Here is a 21205-nt window from a genome sequence, read left to right on the forward strand (position 1 = left end):
CCTCAAGAGAATGAGAGGATACTTGACTCGGAGGCAGGACTGGCGAAAGTGACCTTCAGTCCAGTCACAGTGAAGACGTCGCGCCTGGAAGCGAGCGGATCCGCAGGCACGTCCGGGCAGGCAACAAGGCATCACCGGGCACTGATGACGCTCGCTAGGCACAAATGCTACTAGTAATTGCCAATACGTCATTAAACAACCTGCCGCCGCAATTGCCTAAACATTTTTCGGGATGCGCATTCTGTTTCTCTAAAAGGTGGTAACTCGATATATTTCCTCCACTCAGCTGCGTGATGAGTAGGAAAGTCAAAGCGCAAGCTTCGAGTGCTCGAGCTGCAACAGGATTCGGTGGCTTTGGCTCGTTTCAAACTGCTGCCTCGTCCATCTCGTACATCACCGAGCAGCCTGACCTTTCTCAGATTGCCGAGCCAGGCGTCGTGGTTGCCCTGAAGAATCTCAGCAAGAAGGACAGTACTACCAAGACCAAGGCTCTAGATGATCTTCTAGAAAGTCTCAAGGACAATGCTGATCTTGCTGTGCTAACAGCATGGAGTGACCTCTACCCCCGCGCCTCGATCGATAATTCCCAGCTCGTAAGACGAAATGCACATGCTTTGCAAGGGCTTCTGACTGTGAATGCTGGTAAGAAAATTGCACCTCTCTTGCCCAAAATCATTCCTTCGTGGCTCGCTGGCACTTTCGACAGCGATAAGTCTGTAGCCAAAGCTGCCAACGATGCCCTCGACAAATCTTTCCCCACAGATGACAAGAAGGCTGCGCTATGGAAGGTCTATAAGAGTGCGATATACGAGCGCGTGGAAGATGCTCTACTCAATCAGACGGCACTTACCTTGAGCGATGAGCGCACTACAAGTCCTGATGAGGCCCAAGCGAAGTATGTCCGTGTGGTCAGTACTGGCATGCGTTTGCTAAGCCAGTTGGTGTCTACCGGATTGGACAGCCACGAGATTTTGAACGAGAAAAAGTTGTGGGAATTTGCCTATCATGACGATCCATCCTTGAGGAGTGCGACATATGGCTTGCTGCTGACCCTGCTTTCCAAGAACATCCAGGACCTGGATTGGACTATACTAAGCACTTCACTTCTCTATAAAGGTCTTAACGTAAATCAAACCGGCTCTTCCCGCGCATACGTTCAAGCACTTTGTAAGTTGACCGAATCTCACTCTTCCGTATGGACGACAGATTATACTGCAAAGACTACTGCTTCAAAGAGGCTGATTCAGTTTCTTCGGCAAGGCGCACAGAGCGGCCCTGCCGACACGTGGTTTCGTATAGCTCATTTGCTACGTATCGTCCCGGGTACTGTATGCAAAAACAATCTCGAGGACGTCAACAGTCTGATTGAGGCATATCGAACTGGTGTCTTAGTCGAAAGAGTGCATGTTGATGCTGCTTGGTCCAGCTACACTGAGGTTTGTTCGTGGTTAGTTGAGAGCCTTCAACTACCAGAAGAGCGGGATGCTTTTCTCGAGCAGAACCTGATGCCTACTGTCACTGCCTACGTCATGAAAACGTCTGGAGATAGATGGCGGATATCTGGTCGGGCGGACAAGACTGCCAGTACAGCTTTGCGCATCATTGCAGACCACAGCCAGGTCGTTCTCGAAAAAACGTGGGCAGCTGCTGTTGACGCCACGATTACTAAGATAAGAATGTCCCTCCCCGAGACTTCCAAAGACTACAGAACGTCTCAAGATGATGTCGCTTCTCAAGGGAAGCGATTACTCAGCCTGAGTCAAAAACTTGATGCAGCCGGTGTACCCAAGGCTCTAATCTCTTCTCTGTTAGACGCTACACTTGATCTTCTCAAATCCAGGAACGGCAAGCCATATGGTGCTGCCAGCATTCTTGAAGGTCTAGCTGTAAGTACTAACATCGTAGACGATACTTTAACCCAGTTCGTCCGGTCAGAGTTGCACTCTTTACTTGACAGTCCTTCTGTTGAGCAACTTATCACCATCGCAATCCAAAAGGACCAACCAATAGGTACCACGATTCTAGGTTCATCCTCCACATCATTACACATGGCACGTGGTACTGAACATTACCTACGTAATGCTCCCGCGCATAGCTTCGACGACAAAGAGATTGCCAGATTGACCCTCGGCAGAATTGGAAACTTCGAGGATGAGAAGAGAAGGGCATTTGCGATCTCTTTGCTTGTGAATCCACATCTTCATAACCATAATATCAGAGCCGATGTCTTGTCTCGTCTCTTCGACAGCCTCAGCAGCAACGATGATCGAAGTCATGCGCTTAGCATGCTCGAGACCCTTTCGACGCAGTCGAGTCTGATGCGAGAACTGTCACAATCGGAGATAGGACCTCAGCTGTCTTCGAAGCTTCTGCTGCTAGCTGATTCACCTGATCATGCGATAGCAGAGCGGGCCAACTCTCTATCGACGACTTTGTCTGGCGCTAGCAATCAGACCTCTAGTTCGGTCTCGATTATAAGACAACAACTTCGTGGTGATGGTGATGCTCTTTCAGTTCTAACGTTGGCTGATCTCGGTCTCAGGAGTGTGGCAGCCGTCGAGCCTATGGAAATATTACCAGATCCGGAGGACTGGCAAAGGGCAATCAGGTCTCTTTGCGGTTCATCAATGCATCCAAGCTTGTCGATCACAAGTCCTCTGCATGGTGTAGTATGGCTTATCGAAGCTGATACCCAAATCACTCAACCAGTCGTTCGTGACGGTGAGGATTTTTCGTTGCTGTTTAGAATTGTCTTCTTCGTGACGAAAGTGTTTGTCGACGCTACAGTCTTGAAGACGTCTTCTGGACCTCGCGTTGATGCACTCTACCGATGGTATCCTGTGGCACTCGAATTGATCAACGAAAAGCTCACCCTAGATGATGCGAATACGATCTGGCTAGGATCAACCGCAGAAGTGCTACATGCTGCCTCAGACGTTCTGTCAGAAGGCACTCAGCTTTTGACTACCTGGTTGGAAGACGAAGACTATGTACAAGACTGGCTGCTACGAGGTTCTGAGCTCGATAATCTTGACCGGGAAACGTATTTCACTGCTCTTGCATATCACCGCATCATCTCCAGGCTCTTCGACACGAGACCGCAAGCAGTGTTGCAAGCGTACGAAGACAGTTTATCGACTATCCACAAATCCGACGATATACTTGAAAGCTCTTCGATACTGTCCGCTGTTAACGAGTTCCTGCTTGGATCTCAAAACGGATTGAAAATGGTCAACGAACTGTTGTCGCACGTCACGCAGTCGCCCTCAGATTTCAAGCAGGTTGCACTCCTGAATATCCTTCTAGGCGGCAATTCTAGTATACTAGAAAAAGTACCACAGCAACGTCAAGTCTTCGCGTTCAAGGGTCTTGTTGCACATCTGGACGAAGCGAAAGATGGGTCGATCTTGTGTGAGACTTTCCGCCTGTTAGCACACCTCATTCCTTTCGTGAGGAGTATCTATAGTGACATGTGGGCACAGCTTTTACAAGAGCTTAACGGAGCCTGGAGCAGTACTGATGTTGTCTCCATTCATGCAATTTTGCAGGTCTATAATCAGCTCAAGATAGCCACCAAACAAGAAGACGTCAGCGAGGATCTCGTCTCGGCGTGGTCCGCGAATAGGATGGAGCTCGATTCCGGTTTGTTACATTGTCTGCAGTCACTGAGTGAGAACTCGCACGATGTGGATCAACCACGCTCGATTACTGCAGAGCTCCTGCGCCGTCAACTGAGCGACATCAAGGTTACAGACGAGGCTAAACTGTATGTCTTACTGAACTCCAGTCAATCAGCTGTCAGGGAAGCAGCGTATGGGCTCTTACATGTAACTGTACCAGCTAAACAGGAGCAGCTGTCAATCGATCTAGCCCTCGAGCAAAGAATCGCAGCGCTGCCTGAGGAGCTTATGAATCTTATCACAGACGTGTCAAACACACAGCAATATCTACTCAGCTGGAACATTGTCTTCGACCATTTCCCCAAGGCATCATACAGGTTGCGTGAAACATACAGTGCTAGTCTGAAAGCAAGCGGCGTCGTCAACCAGCTGCTGGATCTGATCTGCGAGACTTTGCGGATAACGTCTGGCCGTCCGTTGGACGCCTCGAAGATGCAGATTGCACAGTACGACGTAGGAACAGCTGAAACTCCTGAGCAGGATATTCAATGGCTCAGCGTCCACACTTATTACCTGGCGCTACTGTATACTCCAGCATTGATAAAAGACTGGTTCCTTCAGCAGAAGAACCGTGTCAAGCAGCCTCTCGAAGCCTGGACGCAGAAGCACATGTCAGCAGCCATTGTTGCATCCTCGATGCTTACTGTCATGGATTGGTCATCGGCACAATCAAGTGGTTCTGACGATCGACCGATCGAGGTCAAGGCATCGCCACGGGGGTCGGAGATTATTGCGTCGATCGCAGTAGATCCAGAATCACCACCTATATCATTGTCCATTTCACTTCCTCTTGCATATCCGCTCGAATCACCCACCGTCTCGTCTCGCACAAGAGTTGGCGTCTCGGAGAAGAATTGGCAATCTTGGCTTCGAACAATTCAGATCATCATCTTCAGCTCAGGCAGCATCATAGAAGGATTGGTAGCATTTAGAAGGAATGTGCAAGGTGCACTAAAGGGACAAACCGAGTGTGCTATCTGTTACAGCATTATAGGGACGGATATGCAGACACCAAACAAGAAGTGTGGCACGTGCAAGAATATGTTTCATGGCGCTTGTCTGTTCAGGTGGTTCAAGAGCTCGAACAGTTCAAGTTGTCCTCTTTGTAGAAACAACTTCAACTATGCTTAGATAGATGCGTCAAGAAGAGAATCGTCTCTGAATACGGTAAATTGCCTTGGCCTTAGACAATGTATCTGTACGATGTCAATATCGCACCATGTAGTTGAATACAAAACTTATAGATCAAACGTTGCATGTATTCTCCAGTTCGACAAATCTTTTCTGACCTCTACCACATGAATAAGCAGGAGCTTCGATACCAGGAGTGAAGAGGTTGGAAGATAAATGGCAAGCGCGAAGCAGGTGAGCCTCAGGCACTCTGTCAGGCTGTTGCACACCTATTGCGAGCCAAATTTAGGCCTAAGTAGCACTAACCATCACACGTTCATAACTTAGTAAGAGGTTCCCCTGTCGCGCTATGAGGCCTGAGCAATTCATCTGGATTGCGATGATATCTGTCTTGTATTTCTGAGTGACCCGCGGAACCGCTGAGATGGTGCTCTCCTTCATTCTCATCCAGAACCGTCAAGGCAAGACTCGGCTCGCAAAATGGTATGCACCTTACACCGATGAAGAGAAGGTGAAGCTGAAGGGCGAGGTACGTGATGCTTGCAACAGTACCAGGAACGCTCACTCAAGCCATTGCAGGTCCACCGTCTCATCGCTCCTCGCGACCAGAAGTACCAGTCCAACTTTGTTGAGTTCCGTTCAGCTCCTGCCGGCACCCATGGCTCTCGAGATCTGGTCAGACAGAATCTTTCGAGCACGAAGATAGTCTATAGACGATATGCAGGCTTGTTCTTTTGCGTCTGTGTAGACGCGAACGACAACGAGCTTGCTTACTTGGAAGCCATACACTTCTTTGTCGAGGTGCTGGATCAATTCTTTGGGAACGTCTGTGAACTAGACCTGGTATTCAACTTCTACAAGGTGAGAGAGCTTGTGCGGATTTAGAGAACAACTTTAACTAGCTATAGGTCTACGCAATCCTCGACGAAGTCTTTCTGGCTGGCGAGATCGAAGAGACGAGCAAGCAAGTCGTCTTGACGAGACTGGAACATCTCGACAAACTCGAGTGAAGTTTGGGTCCTTTCCGATTGAACAGGGCACAGAGATGCCACAGAGAAGCATATAACCACATTACCCACAAGCTCGCTATTCGCGGGACAAGAGGATGTGTATCAGCTGAACCGCGACAGCGGCCTTGCCGGGCTAACAGCTGGTGACTTGGCTCTCTTCGACACGAAGGCCTAAAATGCACGTCCACGAGTTCGCAGCAGTCGTCTCCTGGGAGGACGGCGAGCATCGCGGTGCACATCGATTGAAAGACATACAGACATTGCCTGATTCCTGCAAGCCGCAAATCGAAGTATCAAGCACAACCTGAACAGAATGTTATTGGAGCACTACGCAGTATCTGGTAGCGGGGATGTATTACGTTAGGTGTAAAGAGATGGTTCGTTGAGGCAAGGAAATTCCAGGAGACTGCTGTCCACCTCATAAAGTCAACCATCAATGCATTATAGAGACAAAGTTGATCGTGGAGATCAATGGTTGATTTATATCTTCTTGCCCAAAGCACGAAACCTACTTGACAAGTCGTCTACAGTTGGCGGAGCACCCAAGGCACCTCCGACCTGGCTCTTCTTATCTTGCGGCTTCACCTGACCACCTCCTGGCAGATTGACTTTGGGATTCGGATTATCAGTCCTGGGGCCAGGAGGTGCAACAGATACTGGACTTTTTGAACCTTCCACATTGGGTTGGCCTTTGGGTGGCAGCGGACCTAAACTCAGGTCTTTCGCTTTTGGTGTTGCTGGAGGCTGACCGCCGTCTGCTAGGATAGGCTGTTCCTTAGCACCACCATCGTCGCCCTCATCCTCGTCATCAACTTCCTGCTGCGCTTCTGCTAGGTCCTGCCTGTACGGTGGCCATTCGACACTGTAGGTCCTCGCGATCTCTTCCAAGTATGCCTGCACCAGCTCCGACTTTGGTGGCTCGACTGACAGCTTCTTCCATACTCTCTCAGGCACGATGTTGCCCTCGTTCTCCTGTGCTCTCAGAGCAAAGTCTTTGCCAAATCTTTCAATCAGCATGCTTCTGACCAAGCCTAGCTCTCTAACGTCTCTTGGCAGTCTCGGAGCAGCATATATGATCGATGCTGCAGCTTCCTCAAGTCCTGTCGCTTCATCACCTGCGTCTTTGCTTACCAGGCCCTCCTTGATATTCTTGTCTCTCACATCAAGCAGGCCAGCTCTGGCAAGCAATAGCTCAGCATAGAGTTCCAGTATTTCCATTAATTCCACCGTCACATCCGCATGTATGATGTTCTCTACCCGTATTCGTGCACTTGCTTCCCGACTCTGTCTTAACAAGTCTGCCATTTCTCTGCGGTCGGCAATAGATAGAGCTGTGTCTTTCTTCTGCGCATTTCGAAGACGAGGTATAAGCAGTCTGAGAGTCGATTTTAGCTTCACCTATCATTGCATGTCAGCCGCGTCGTCCATAGCCATAAAGTCAGGCGCATACTGTTTGTGGTGAGGCTGCAGGCATTTTGTGTGTTTTGAGACGTATTACAGGCAAAGGACCAAAGCGCAGATAGAGGACAGTCACCAGTAGAACACACAGGCCAACGATCTCGTAAAAGTGTTGTTCAAAGATATCCTCAAGCAGTCCAAGGTCAATCATATTGCGAATGTCAAGATACTGAACTCAGCTGCTAACTTATGGTCATTAGCGAGCCCTGGGATGACGCCTGCGGGGCATGATTGCTGTGCCTAAAAAAAGGACCTGGAGCACGAATAGTTTGAAGAGCGAGAATGCCTGGCTGCCTAAGTCACCTGTTGCTGCCATGTTCGTGTGCAGACACGTCCAGTCCTTGTTCAGCACTTTGAAGACTATTACATGTCTTTGACTCAACCATACTCGGTGAGCACAGACAACCACTAACGTTTGCATCGATGATTGATCATGCTGCTACACATCCGATGGGAGGATGCTACAAGGACGCAAGACTGCATGAAACGTAGTCGTGTTCGGACGGATCAAGTCGACAGCAACTTCAAACCCAATGTCAACATTAGGAACTAAACTAACTACCTAATAACTATTTTACATCGAAGGCGCTCAACAGTACAAGTATTCCACCACGTGATCTCATGAATACACTTGAAGTCCTCCTCTTCCTCCTCAAACCAAAGCTCCGTCGCTATCTGTTGTCATCGTCAAGATATCTAGAAGAAGGATATGTCCGTCAAAGCTGAGTGTAGGTAGCAGTTTTCAAATGTGACTCTTTCTCGCCCGCTAGCACTGTCCAGATGCGGTGCTAGTGTTTCTATATCTGCCAGCCATTCCCAGAATGTGGATGTTTGGTGTAAAAAAAGTGTTATGTTCGACATGTAAGGGGTATCGAAGAGTGAAATGAAGGTCGGTCGTGAGAAGGTGCCAGCCATGGTACGCCAGATGGTGTGCTCAGATCTGCGCTGAGCTTGTTTGTGTCGTAGCTTGGACTTTTGTGTTCGCTTATAAAAACATCCAGAGAGCCAGTGGTGCTAGGACGAATATGCTGAAAGAGGTAGTGGCCGCACCGCCTGTGTGTAAAGCAATCGTGACAGAGCCTGTTGCTGCTGCTCCAGTAGCCGATGCTTGGGCACCTGCCTCAACTGCGTCTACAGCAGTAGCACCTGGATTGGCTGAACTGTCAAATAGGGAGTAGTACGGTTGACCGGTCGGACCAGTAGACTCGCTCGATGCTGTTGAGTCTGGTATTGACCATGAGGTAGAAAAAGCGATAATAGTAGAGTTGCTAGTACTTGAGCCCGAATTTGAGGACGACCCCGAGGTGGCTGATGACGATGATGCTGAAGACTGCGAAGACGACGTTAAGGAGGATGACGACGATGATTTCGCTGGTGGTGTAGTAGTGGTATCAGACGTCTTCGGTTGTGTGGTCGTTGTCGTCGTCGTTGTTGTTGTTGTGGTTGTGGTTGTGGTTGTGATGACAACTGTCGTACTTGGAGGGGCCGAAGAAGAAGCACTCCCACTTGCAACAGACGACTGATAAAACTGCCCTCCTTTACCACTGCTGCTATCTCCACCGCTTCCACCTCCTCCACCACCTCCAGTGATAACAAAGTTGGCCGTCGCACCCTTCGAGACGGTCACAACACAAAAGGCACCACCACCAGCGCCTGAATTTGTAGAACCTTTCATCTGATTGACCGAGTTCGAGCTTGGGTCAATGGCACACGGAAGGCCACTGCATCCTCCATTAGGGCAGTCAATTGAAACGCCCCAACTAGGCATTTTGCCTCGAAATGGTGTTGCTGGTTCAAGGTAAATTGGGTTCCATCCCAGTTTGATAAAGATCTGTCCTGAAGAATCTTGATTTGTACCCGCAACATATGGGGACCAGTTACCCCATGGATTCGATTTGGTTCCCCAGACGCATGCCGTGCCTGCATCAGTTCCTGGGGGATTGATGTAATAGTGGGCAGCTGTACCTGCCCAATAATCTGTGCCAGGAACCGCTAGAGTAGAAAAGCCGTTCACAGAGGTAGGGATCAGCATCGCTTCGTTGCCAGGCAGAACAGTCTGGCAGAAGGCAACCACACCGCCAGCGTTGTTAACGACGCCAATGTTTGCCGCGGTTGACTGACAATAGGGTTTGTCTGGAAAGGGTTTCGAGATCTGGCCGTTACTGTCACAGTAGAGGCCTCCGTTCTAAACACAAGTCAGTATAGCTCCATTGCTAGGTCCTATGCCAACCTACCATAGACTGCGGGTACCCATAAGATGTAGCTTTTGGATCCCACTGCATCGAGACCTGCCCCGGAGGACATGCATAGGGACAATAGCATCCGGGCTGACATGACTGATCGGGGCTCATAGCCCAGCCAGCATTAGCAGATCCTGGTGTCACGGCCACGATACCAGCATCCGCTGGAAAGGCGCAAGTCCCTCTCTTAACGAGCTCATGATCTTCAGTGTCGTTCGCAGTTTTTCTTTCCAATCTCTGCTCGCGATGGCGCTTGTGTATTACTTCAAGTTGCTCGTGCGCGCCTTTGTGTGCATGTGCTATCGTCGCTAGTAGCAGCAAGGCGCTTGCGCCTCCTCCGAATGTACTTCGCCGCATTTGTCACTGCATAAAAGCTGAAAGCAACGGTTTGGTTTGGTCTGGTAGGGATCGTGGGTTCGACAATGTCGAGAGTAAAGAACGTGGTGCTCACAGAGCTAGATTGTAACGAACGATAAGGATAGCGAAGAATTAATGATCGCGGCGCCAAAAAGCAATCGTGAAAGTCATTGTAGTGCTAAATGAAAGGAGCAGAGATGTCGATGCGCTCTGAACATCACCGAACTCAAGCGGACTGGGTCACAATTTGCGATTCTGCAGTGGTAGAAGCGGGACAGGTTTCGATGGTGAGCGCCTATAAGAACCGATCGGCACGGCTAAAGGGCTAGTCAGGAACGAAATCCGAAGCTAACGGATCCCCAATCTTGATAGCCAAAGCTAATGAGTCTGCACCAATCGAAAAATTTACCGACACAAAGCTTACCCATGAGCTTGTGGAGGCAATCATCCCATGGTCGAATCAGAAAATGCAATCTTCGAGAAAGTGTCTGTGCCTTTGCTTCCGTTGCTGGGGTTTTGACAGCACTGGTGAAGTTAGCATTCTTTTGACACAATGCTGATCACTGCGTGGTCCGTGCAATTTGACAGGGGTTGTGTTGAAAGGTCGCGTACTGGATGGTCGGCCATGCATGCTCATATCATGCTGCCTTGAACGAACGCGTGCTTTCGCGAGGCTTGTCTCGACCGCGTCAGTATCGTTGTATGTAAGGAGTCGAAAGTCGGCGTTTATGGCCAGGCCCGATCTGTCATTCCGGCGATCAAGAACACTTTGAGGTATAGAAGAGTGACGAGCGTGTCGTTCCCGAAGTCGGAACCTGATAGGATGATCTGTCGGAGCTCCAGATAAGAGGAATCATGCTGGACCTGGAAGCATGTGCCAGACTGTAGGGTCTGGAAACTGGCGCCATCCCCAAGCAATACAGTAGTGCTTCGCCAGCAACACGAACTCCTCGATTTCGTCCATCCATTCTAGTCTCTCTATCCTATCTTTCTCCTCTTGACTGGCCCAGTGCTGCCACAATTCATTTGTGTCCAGGGCTCGTGCTTCCAAATTGTGGTCATGCAACCTCTGTCGCTGCTTGTCCAAGTCGAAGTACTTTTCAATTGTTTGTAAAACGATACCTCGTGTGGTCAGGTTTCTGATCATCGTTCTCCCAAAAGGATCGTTCGGTCTGAAAGGTTCGTAGATGACGACAGCAAGAGGCACCGAGCCCAGCATGTTCGAGAAATAGTCAAGCACATGGTCAGCTTGGTCGGGCGAGAGATATATCAAGCAGCACTCTGAGATCAGCAATGTCGGTAGAGTATCGTCGAGCCAAACGAGTCTTTCTGGTAGTTTGCGGAGGTCAGCAGCATGAATAGCATATTCAGCTAACTCGAGTTCACCTTCGCCTATGCTTGCTTCTTCAAGGTCGATATCGCAAAGATTCCGCACTTCTTCCACGCATTGGGAATCCCTCAGACGCTCAATCTTAGAGGAATTGTTTTGCTGGAAGTCTACTTCATGGTAAACGAAATTGTTGTGCTTGCCAGCGAGTTTGAGTCTCAAATACCTTGTGTCACTTCCTGCTCCAAGAGAGACGATCTGCTTTCTTTCGGGGCTGGAAGACAGGAATGTGTCCACTATTCGATCAATTACAGTAGTCCTTACGTATGTGCCTGTTACCGTCAGTCAACCATCCACCACGACTGAGACAAAGATACCTCTGTTCATTAAGGGTAGCCTTCGCTGCCAGTTCTCAGGAGCTAGATATTTTGCGAAGGGGTCGTTAAGGTAGCCAGCTTCAACGGCACTCATTCTGGAAGACGCAGCGTCGTCATCTGTAGCTCGGATAGTTGCGTCTTTGTCTCCTTGGTTTGCACGACTTAACAACCCACCTCGTGTTACGCCTCGGCCTCGTCGCAGAGTGTTAAGATTGGGAATAGATTGTGTCGGCATACTGTGAATCTTTTATGGAAAATTGATAGTGCTGCGTTGCAAGGACAAAACTATCCCCTTACCCTTGTGTCCTCAACGGGTGATCATCTCTGCTCTTCAGATTGGGCGACACTGTACTGTCATTGTTTGGTCGTCGGCACTCCAGGCCCTGGTTGGAGTTGTATTTTTATTCTTGTGAAAACACAACTGGAGTTCTCCCCACCAAAACGTCTATGTTTGTTTTGGCAATGCACGAAAGTCACAAAACAGATAGATTAACATTAATCTTTTACGATCTCGTAACACGGTAACAGAATTTTACACGGCATGATATCATATAGGTTGACATTCAATTGAGCGACTAGGCGCGATCACAACTTACAAAGTTGTGCCTGTGCCTGCCTGCATTTCCACGAGAGTTATTTCCCTCAGTGATAGCAGGAGCTTCCGATGAAGACGAGACTGGTCTTTGTATGACGGAAGGTCCAAATCGTATCTCGAACCTACGTTATACGGAATTTCTTTACTGAGGAATGGCCAGTCCATTGGCCGGGTGTCGTTGCCGATAGTACGGGTCTAGATTGGCGTGCCTACAGCGAATAAGTGAAAAGAAGATCGTCCGGAACACGTTACTCATGCAAGCCTGGCCAATTTCGAATCACATTCTCAGGATGCTGAATGTTCAAAGAAACAATCGCAGGATCAACATTCGTCCGGGAACGAAAGCGAAAGCCAGACGCGTGTTGGCTCAAGGCGCAGAATGTGTCTGAGTAGCAGCGAGAAAAGCAAAGTTGCTATCTGCACTGCACATCGTTTCAGAAGAGGCGGTGTTACAGCACCACAAGATGCCTAGTGGCCTAAGAAATTAAGCTTCGATATGGCCTGAGGGCCTAGCATTCAATCTTACCGATGAGCCTCAAGCTAGAATTGAATGTCCCACTGGCAGAACTGGGCTCTGCTGTATGCAGACATTCTGGAATGACATAGGCACATCAACACTCATCAATCCTCATAATATCGAATTCGCAGCAGGAAACAATACCGAGCCTGAGTAATGCACATTTCCGAGACCGCCGTTTTGGTGGCGAGATGGTAGAGGCTCATGACGAGAATTGGGATGCCTTAAAACCTTGGAAATTCATAGCGCTGCACTCTGTGTATAAGCAGTTTGGGGGCCTATTTATTAATCACGTCACTCGAACGCTCTATGGTCGACGGAGATACTGTACTTCTGCTCCCAGGGTACACAACGAACTCTAACCAGGTACGAACGCCCTATCAGGCACAGCGAACTCCGAATGAAGGGTCTGTGCCACTTGTTAGGCACCGACCATTACTTACATCAGCTCGGTTCGGTTGCAAAGAGCGCTTTGTGCTTTCAGAGTCATTTATTAACAATGCTACTTGCCTGTTTCGGAGGCACTGTAAGTCCTACGCCACAATTCGATGTCTACACCGAGTCTTTCGTACATCCCTCTAACTATTCCCGTCGTGCCAAGCCCGATCTCGATGTGATGTAGCGTGTGAGGCCATCAAGCTCAAAGGTCATGCCTGGACCTGGATGTGTTCGTCCTCACCCCCTCGGAGTGGCTATGCCACAGTGCTGCCCCTGCCTCGATTGAGTTCGAGGTCGACGGAGCGCTGTATATGCTGACACTAACCTCTATCGGTATGCATAACGCGCCGTGAGCCTTGCAGTCATGTTCCAAGACCCTCGAAGATTTCTCCGGTCCGAGTATTTCGAATTCATGGTGATCGCGACTCATGAGTCGCTAAGCAACTGCCTTGTATGATGGCTTACATATCAGCAATGGATATCCAGAGCATAAACAGACACGACTTTCACTAAAAGTTAACATGGAATCAGCTGAAACCTCACCACCACCACCATCCATGCCAAAAGCTGCCAAGGTGGGACATAAGAAGTCAAGACTAGGCTGTCAGAGATGCAAAACAAGACGCGTGAAGGTATGTTTGCCATACTCAGTCATGAGCATGTGCTGACGACGTCAGTGCGACGAGCAGAAACCTGTCTGCGGGAGTTGCAGGCGACACCAAGCAGAATGCGTCTATGCAGAGCAAAGGCCGCAACTTTCGTCTCATGAAAGCTCAGAGGGCAATCCACCTGGTCGACGGCAGTCAAGGATCTCATTGAGACACAGAAGCCCTTCACCTACGCACGAGCTGTTTCCTCGATCCCTCAGTGAACAAGCAGGCACAGAGATTCCCGAGTCGAAGGGCAGAAGATTAATGGAGCTACGCCTCATGCAAAATGCGTGTCTTCACATGGTCGGACGAATCATTACTACTAATGACGAATGGTTACGATTGTGGCAGCAAGCGTTGTCCACGATGTGCTTGGAGCACGAAAACTTGATGTACGCACAATTTGCTCTTTCAGCAACCAACATATTACGAACTCATCCAGACGACGAGGACTTGTATAGCGCACGGCAGAACTACTTCGTACTTGCTCTACGCGAACAGAGGAAAGCTTGCGCACACATCCATTCTCAGAATGCTGAAGCAGTATGCCTTACCTCAATGGTCATTCTGCATACTTCATTCGCCATGATCCACGAGAGACCACTTGGAAACTACAACCCACCAATAGAATGGTTGAAAATGGGTCGCGGTGCTGGCGCGGTGATGTGGAAAGCAAGTGCTGCCGTTGCGCCCGAGATGCCAGCAAGTTTCAAGGTCTTCATGGAGTCATATCAGCAGGTGTTGTCAGAGCAAGAACTACGAGTCACTCTTAGCCACCCCTTCGTCACAGTCTATGCTGCGATTGGCAAACAAACGGCAAGCGATGTGTTGACCGATGCTTACTGGAGAACGTTAGTATACATTAACAACATGCAAGGCGCAATCGATAGTGGAGACTCTGTTCATGTGCTGGGCAGGAGATTACAAGCATTCCCCATGGTCGTGCCGACGAAATTTATCGATCAGGTCGAATTGCGAGATCCATGCGCTTTTTTGGTCTTGGCTTACTATTTTGCAGTTGCCGCGCAGGTAGACAAGGAGTTTTGGTGGCTACGAGGTCCAAAGGGTGATCGAACAGCGGCTAATGAGCTTCGTGCGTTGAAGTCTGTACTGGCAGCCATGTGTCCAGCTCTCATGCAATGGCCGTTGACGAAAGCTGGGATTTGATACTTCTATACAAGATGAGCGACTCGGTGCTGGTTACCATGGTCGTGCACGGTGTGCCCATGGCGAAGAAGGTTATAGCAGAGCAATGGAAGTTTGGGCGTTGGACGGGCACGCAACGGGACTGTCGCGACGGGGTTCCTTCCAATGTGGGCGACATTCTTCTGGCTTCGAGCAATTGACTGATAGCGCTGCTCACGAAATCAACAGGGCAAGTTTGCCTTCGTAGTGTCGGATAACTAAGTCAGCGGGGTTACTCTCTAAAAGGACAGAGACTTCACGAATAGCATCAAGAATATAGTACTTAAGAAAGCTGGGTTCTCTAAGAGTCTATTTAATTAAGTAACGAAAATATAGAGAGCCTAGCTCATTACAATAGTCGTTAAACACTTTGTCGATAATAATGGTCTGTACGATCAATGGTCAGTATAGTCACTCATACCGAGTCGGTAGTAGACTTACTTTTACCCTAGTCTCATCTTTCATATCGACCCAGCCGTCTTTTTTCTACTTTCCTAGCCCAATTTGATAATCACTTTTGGGTCCAGCCACCGAGTGTCTGGTAGTGCGACGGCGAGACGGGCCAGTCTGTGCTTCCTGCATTTATGTCGTTGGCTGGGATAGCGCCAGTGCTGGTGCGGGTTCGTCTAGGCAGAGGGGGAGGTGAAATGCTGAGTCGACACTTTGGTGCGGTTAAGTAAAAGGAGACTTAGGATAACTGAACTCGTATGCTAGGTCTTTGTGTACCGTACCGCCATGCAAATCTATCAATGGCAAGCTGAGTGTCGACCTCCTCAGCCCTTGACGATTCTCCTGGAAGAGTATCCTGTCTAGGCTTCAAAGTCCTCGAACCTCGCGATGTAGTCGACTAGTCGGATTATTTCGCCATCGCATCTCGTCAGACCCCAATACATTCTGTCCCCAAAGACACTCGGCTCCGTTGTTTTACCAGGACAGCTTTTTTTTATAGTTTTTTTTTTGATTTTTTGGAACAGGCCCATATGTTCTTGCTGAAGCCTTCATTGTATTTGTGTCAGGCTTGACACGTGTACAACCAGATCGACCAGCAGGCCACTTCATGTCCAGGCGGCAAGCTGGGCCTTCATGATCACAATTCACTTCCACACAAGGCTAGTACTCTACTTGCACCTCAATCCCGGCCAAGTTGTCGACGTATTTGACCAGACGGGCCGTGTCGCCAATGCAAGCCTTACTGTCTCAGTCGCTCCAGTGACTTCTTGTAGTCCAGACGTTGGCTTTGCGGCTCCTTTTGTAGCATCCACACGAACAGAACAAGCTATTGGGAGGGAAGTCACGTTGATCTTTCACCTTCGTTGTTTGGCTTTCCATTCATCTTGTTTGCAAAGTCAGCCGACCGTATCAAGCCTCGAGAAACGCTCAGATCATTCGGATCTGCACAACCACTTTCGTCGCAAAATTGTGCCACGTCGTCTGGTATGAATAGTTTCCCCAGGAATTTTTCGGCTGCAGGATGGTCGTGAGTCCAATTTGCAATCGCGGAGTTGTCGATCTTAGAGTTGCCTGTGTTTGCGACTTGTATAGCTGCGCATAAATAAGCATCGTAGAATTGAACGAGAGGAAAATCCGATGTTACGAGAACTAGATTGCATTCAGGTTGTGTAATTGCTGACCAGGAGCACGTCCCGGTTAGCAAAAGTGTCGGGGGCACGCCCACAATTTTGTTGCGATAACCCGACGCTTTTGCTGACTGGGGCAGCAGATACCACAAACAAAGCCGCTGACGGCAACTCTACAGGGCTCGACACCTGCGACAATAACGCGCCAACAAAATTACCGCAACGATACACGATCCTGACATATGTGTGTATGCAAACACGTCTGGTAGTATGTGCAATGGTATTACATGTCGATGTAATCAATAGTCGTATACAGTATACCACTTGGCGCGTTTGATTTGTCTACCAGATGCTATGAGCAGAAAAGTTTGTCATGTTTGTTCATGAGGCTTGAATTGCTTAGCTTACGAACACGACTGAACTGTCGCGACGGCCTAGGGCCTAGACGATCGCGTCTGTTTCTTTATATGCTCAAAAATAGTGACTGCGATTTGAAGCCAGATAGCGCCCGTAGTGAAGAATGCCAGCGAATGGGTTATTGACTCGGAATATATACGAGGCGCGACGTCTAGTGTATACCGAGATCTGCTCCCAATACCACGTCCAACATCGAACAGAACCCTGCCGCAGTTGCCGAGAGCGAGCGAGCACTTCCAGATGTTCAGCCTCGAAAAGTTGTGAGCAACGTGCCCGTGGTTGAAGCAGGCATATGCAGTCAGACCCCTGCGACCACGGCTTGGAACCTTATCGCATATATCTTCAGGCGGGGGAAGCCACTCGCCATCTCTTCCGATGCCTCACAGCCAGCGACGCTACACAAGGTACCGGCACAGTGTAGTCGTACAAAGCACTCGTGCACTTGTACACCGGTAGAAACGCCACGAGTCGAGAGAACGAGATCGCATTTGGGTAGAGCATCGGCAGTTGATTCGGACGGCAGCAGACTGCGGGCATATCAGCATGAAACATTGAGGAACGATTCAGCACCTCCCAAAAGCTCTTCGTACTCAGTGAAACTGCATTGTGTACAAACCAAAATCTGTGCCAACAGCTCAGTCATCATTGCACAGAGTTGTCAGATTGGCAATGTTCAAAATTGAAAGAACAATTGAAATGCGTGCAACTTCGCTGTCGCAAGCAGCCATAAAAGCTTTGTCCAGGTTCTCAGACACGACGACCCTCGCTGAAGAATTTTAACAGAGAGATCTCGCTGCAGCACTCTGGGAAAGACTTCGAGTCGGCCATGCCGTCAAAAAGCAGGAATAAGTACAGTCGTATAAGCAGGTTATCGTTCAATCCAGACCTTCTGGGCACTGCATTTTGTGCATCGCGATACTCTCAGAGGGATCTTCATACAATCTGGACTCCCCACCCTGGCATGTATAGTTGATATTGCAAAGCCTCGCCCTGACTGACGACGTTTCCTATTCAATCAACTAGGTCACGACAAATCCAGCAAGGGCAATCGACGGTCAAATGGTTTCTCGACCTGCCGTACTGGTGGCAGTCAGTGACAGGGACTGCCATCGATACCAGTGGCAGATCACGCCACGACAATTCGCTTCGAACCTTGGGGTGCATTTGTTGTCCAGTGGTAATCGTCTAAGTACCAGCTGCGAGGATTGCATATACGAGTGGCAAACTTTTGCCTTGGAAATGTGGCGAGCTGGACAGTCTTTAATGCATGGCGAGCGGCTGAGTTGCTGATCAACACGATGATGAGAGCAATACAGCTTAGTGGGCATCATGCACGAAGCACTGGTTCGAGACTTGAGAGTGCGTACTGGGTAACACATCCGGTCTGGACAGTGGCAAATGCCAATGCATGATCTGCTCGGCGATTTCTCTCGCCGTGCTTTCAGCTCTCGGACACGTTACAAAGGGTCGACTGAATTTTGTGTCTGGCAGCACCCAGCTCTACAGTACAGTGCAGAGCTCAGCAGTTAATCGAAGACAAATCGATCATTAGCCACGCTCGTCAGTGATCTGGAAAGAAGACATCGGGAGCTTGAGTGGAGTCGGACAACACACTACTGTGGTTTTACTGATTGGGAGCTTTCATCTTGCAGGCATTCATCTGAATCTAGCATTAGTCTTCCCGCCTCATTCGCCAGCATAGCTTGGAGTTTTGAAATACTGGCCGAGTGTGAATCACCACACGCCTGCAATTGTGGTGACGAAAGCTCTGAAAGCCTTCAAGCATGGGAAATGTTCCGAGCCAGTAACCAATGATATCACCGCTTTAGGCCGACTTTGTCAAACTGCAGCGCGCTAAAGCACGACATGCTACTGCCAGCCACAGCCCCGAACTTCGAAGTCAAGCTCTTGGTCCAAAATCATGTCAAAAGTTGTGCTGGCAGCTACTGTAGATTGCCTGAAGACCACTTACCTCATCCTACTAGCCACTTGAAGCAGAGGCGGAATTAGATGGCCGAATTATCAGCTCGTATGGGGTAGTCACTTAGACCGACCCCCCGGATATTACGCAACAAGACAACGATCATACGGCAGCGGCACAGCAGCATCGATGTCCTGCCAACGAGGCCAGCGAGACATGTCTTTGCTTGGCTTGAGGATAAACAAGAGTGGAAATGTTGAGCTTGTCCACATGGTGGGGAGTCTTCTGTTTAACCCCACAAATAGTATCTTGCCCATGCTCGAATTTGCCAATGATCGAGGGTCTTCTCCAGATCTCGCTATTCATCTTCTGGGAATAGAGCACTTGGTCATGACGGTATTGGCATAGGCTGGGCAGGCTTACCATTGACCGAGTCTGTAGCTTGACTTTCTGAAAATCGAGAGGCTAGGCATAGTGCTTGAAGTTCGAGGCGATCCAATGCCTGAATGCTTGCCGCTATATTCTCCAGACGCATCTGTACACACTAAGCACTTTCTGACCGATCACATGTTGCTGACAGGCGAACTCTAACCACAGTCGGCCAGCAAGCCGGGAATCCGAAGTGTTTCCTGCCAGCCTCTCAGCAGAAAATAGCAATTCATGACCTCTTCATTCAAGAGGTGCGAAAGTTAATCTGTCTAGTTATTGGGCTAATTTTCTTGGTTGCATGTCCAACTTGTCATCATCGGAGTCTTGAATGTGGTCTAGTCGTCACTGGCGTTACTCGAAAGAACGACCCCGCAGAGAATTTGGCGCCAAACGCTGCGCGAACAGAAAAGCTCATGCAAGATTCGATCCACACCATTGGCTTCTTGTCAATAGCCTTCTCTATGCTATGACTCCACCCTTCACATCCTCCAGCCGACGATCCATTTTTGTGAGACATACACATCGATCCACAACTGAAAGCATTCAAATTCCTGCTGCGTCCCAAGTACATCCGATTCTCTCTCCTACACAAGCACTACATCTTGTATCACTTTATAAGTAATCAACGACTTGCAGGACCGGTACCTCGTTCCACCCCACCTGCATACCTTCGCTCAACCTCTCAATCGTTATCGTCTTTGAAGGATATCCAACTATCAAGATGAAGGGAACCATTGCTACACTGCTTGCCCTTGCTGGCGCCTCGTTCGCTGCCCCACAGGCACCTTCAACACCGGCGCCAGCGGGCTGCTCGCCAAACTACCCTGGTACTTTCTCGATTACCACCCAAAACGTGACGAGATCTGCTAAGCGAGACCTCGAGACCGTATGTACTCCTATTGTCGAGTGCTAGAGTCTGAACTAACATGATTGCAGAGACAAGATGGTGGTTTGAGCATCACTTTGTCCAACGGAGTCCTGAAAGATTCCCAGGGAAGAACAGGCTGCATTGTAGCCAACCGACAGTTCCAGTTCGATGGCCCACCCCAAGCAGGAACTATCTATGCTAGTGGATGGAGTGTATGCCAGAATGGCTCGCTCGCTATCGGAGGCAATGCTATCTTTTACCAATGCTTGAGTGGAACCTTTTACAACCTCTACGACCAGAGCCAGGGTAACCAATGCAACCGTGTATACCTATTGGTTACCGGTTCAGGTTCAGGTAATGCTGCTTCCGCTGCATCTGATGGGCAGCCACAAGCTGCTACCTCTACTCGAGTCAGCCAGATCAGCGATGGTCAAGTACAGGCCACTACTGCCACCAGCAGAGTCAGCCAAATCTCAGATGGTCAGATTCAAGCTACAACAGGCACTGCCCGAGTTTCTCAAATCTCTGACGGTCAAATCCAAGCCACCACCGCAGCTAGCAGTGCCCGCGTCTCTCAAATCTCCGACGGTCAGATTCAGGCCACTACCGGCTCTGCCAGAGTTTCTCAAATCTCCGATGGCCAGATCCAGGCAACTACTGGTACTGCCCGAGTCTCCCAGATCTCTGATGGCCAGGTCCAAGCAGCAACCTCCACCCGAGCCATTGCCACTTTCACCGGTGCTGCCGTCCCTCGTGAGCTCACTGGCGGCTTCGCCTTTGTTGCTGGTCTCGTTGGTGCTGTTGCCATGCTGTAAATAGCTCAACCATGTTGCATACTATCTTGATGGAAAGGAAAAATGATGGATGAGTTCCTACGATTGGATATGAATCATGAGTCGCATCTGCTGCTACTGGTTAGCCATCACAATAATCATAGTACACTAATAATCGACTACCAGGCAAGATCTCTGCGATCTTTTGCAGGAGTACATAGTTCTGAATGAAATTTGGTATTTCACTTGCAAATT

The 21205-nt window shown here is 49.3% G+C and overlaps 7 protein-coding genes across 7 annotated transcripts; 4 read left to right on the forward strand and 3 right to left on the reverse strand.

The window, feature by feature from the left end:
- Window positions 1-293: 293 nt before the first annotated feature.
- LTR64_008085 (uncharacterized protein) lies at window positions 294-4811 on the forward strand (the record flags this gene model as incomplete). Its single annotated transcript, XM_064902400.1, has 2 exons — window positions 294-1886; window positions 1923-4811. 2 exons carry the CDS (start codon window positions 294-296, stop codon window positions 4809-4811), a joined length of 4482 nt encoding a protein of 1493 aa, XP_064751374.1.
- A 424-nt stretch (window positions 4812-5235) lies between these two features.
- aps2 (AP-2 complex subunit sigma) lies at window positions 5236-5821 on the forward strand (the record flags this gene model as incomplete). The annotated part of the gene is made up of 4 exons (XM_064902401.1): window positions 5236-5340; window positions 5391-5459; window positions 5514-5672; window positions 5720-5821. The coding sequence occupies 4 exons, from the start codon at window positions 5236-5238 to the stop codon at window positions 5819-5821; spliced, it is 435 nt and encodes a 144-aa protein (XP_064751375.1).
- A 480-nt stretch (window positions 5822-6301) lies between these two features.
- Window positions 6302-7430, reverse strand: IST1 (Vacuolar protein sorting-associated protein ist1; the record flags this gene model as incomplete). Its single annotated transcript, XM_064902402.1, has 2 exons — window positions 6302-7196; window positions 7369-7430. The coding sequence occupies 2 exons, from the start codon at window positions 7428-7430 to the stop codon at window positions 6302-6304; spliced, it is 957 nt and encodes a 318-aa protein (XP_064751376.1).
- An 834-nt stretch (window positions 7431-8264) lies between these two features.
- Window positions 8265-9516, reverse strand: LTR64_008088 (uncharacterized protein; the record flags this gene model as incomplete). The annotated part of the gene is made up of 2 exons (XM_064902403.1): window positions 8265-9464; window positions 9514-9516. The coding sequence occupies 2 exons, from the start codon at window positions 9514-9516 to the stop codon at window positions 8265-8267; spliced, it is 1203 nt and encodes a 400-aa protein (XP_064751377.1).
- A 1213-nt stretch (window positions 9517-10729) lies between these two features.
- On the reverse strand, window positions 10730-11815 carry PPM1 (carboxy methyl transferase for protein phosphatase 2A; the record flags this gene model as incomplete). Its single annotated transcript, XM_064902404.1, has 2 exons — window positions 10730-11499; window positions 11581-11815. 2 exons carry the CDS (start codon window positions 11813-11815, stop codon window positions 10730-10732), a joined length of 1005 nt encoding a protein of 334 aa, XP_064751378.1.
- A 2331-nt stretch (window positions 11816-14146) lies between these two features.
- Window positions 14147-15126, forward strand: LTR64_008090 (uncharacterized protein; the record flags this gene model as incomplete). The annotated part of the gene is made up of 2 exons (XM_064902405.1): window positions 14147-14883; window positions 14910-15126. 2 exons carry the CDS (start codon window positions 14147-14149, stop codon window positions 15124-15126), a joined length of 954 nt encoding a protein of 317 aa, XP_064751379.1.
- A 4904-nt stretch (window positions 15127-20030) lies between these two features.
- Window positions 20031-20992, forward strand: LTR64_008091 (uncharacterized protein; the record flags this gene model as incomplete). Its single annotated transcript, XM_064902406.1, has 2 exons — window positions 20031-20195; window positions 20246-20992. 2 exons carry the CDS (start codon window positions 20031-20033, stop codon window positions 20990-20992), a joined length of 912 nt encoding a protein of 303 aa, XP_064751380.1.
- Window positions 20993-21205: the final 213 nt, after the last annotated feature.

Source organism: Lithohypha guttulata, assembly GCF_036872675.1.
Source record: "Lithohypha guttulata strain CCFEE 5908 chromosome Unknown scaffold_7, whole genome shotgun sequence".
Taxonomy (NCBI): Eukaryota; Fungi; Ascomycota; class Eurotiomycetes; order Chaetothyriales; family Trichomeriaceae; genus Lithohypha; species Lithohypha guttulata.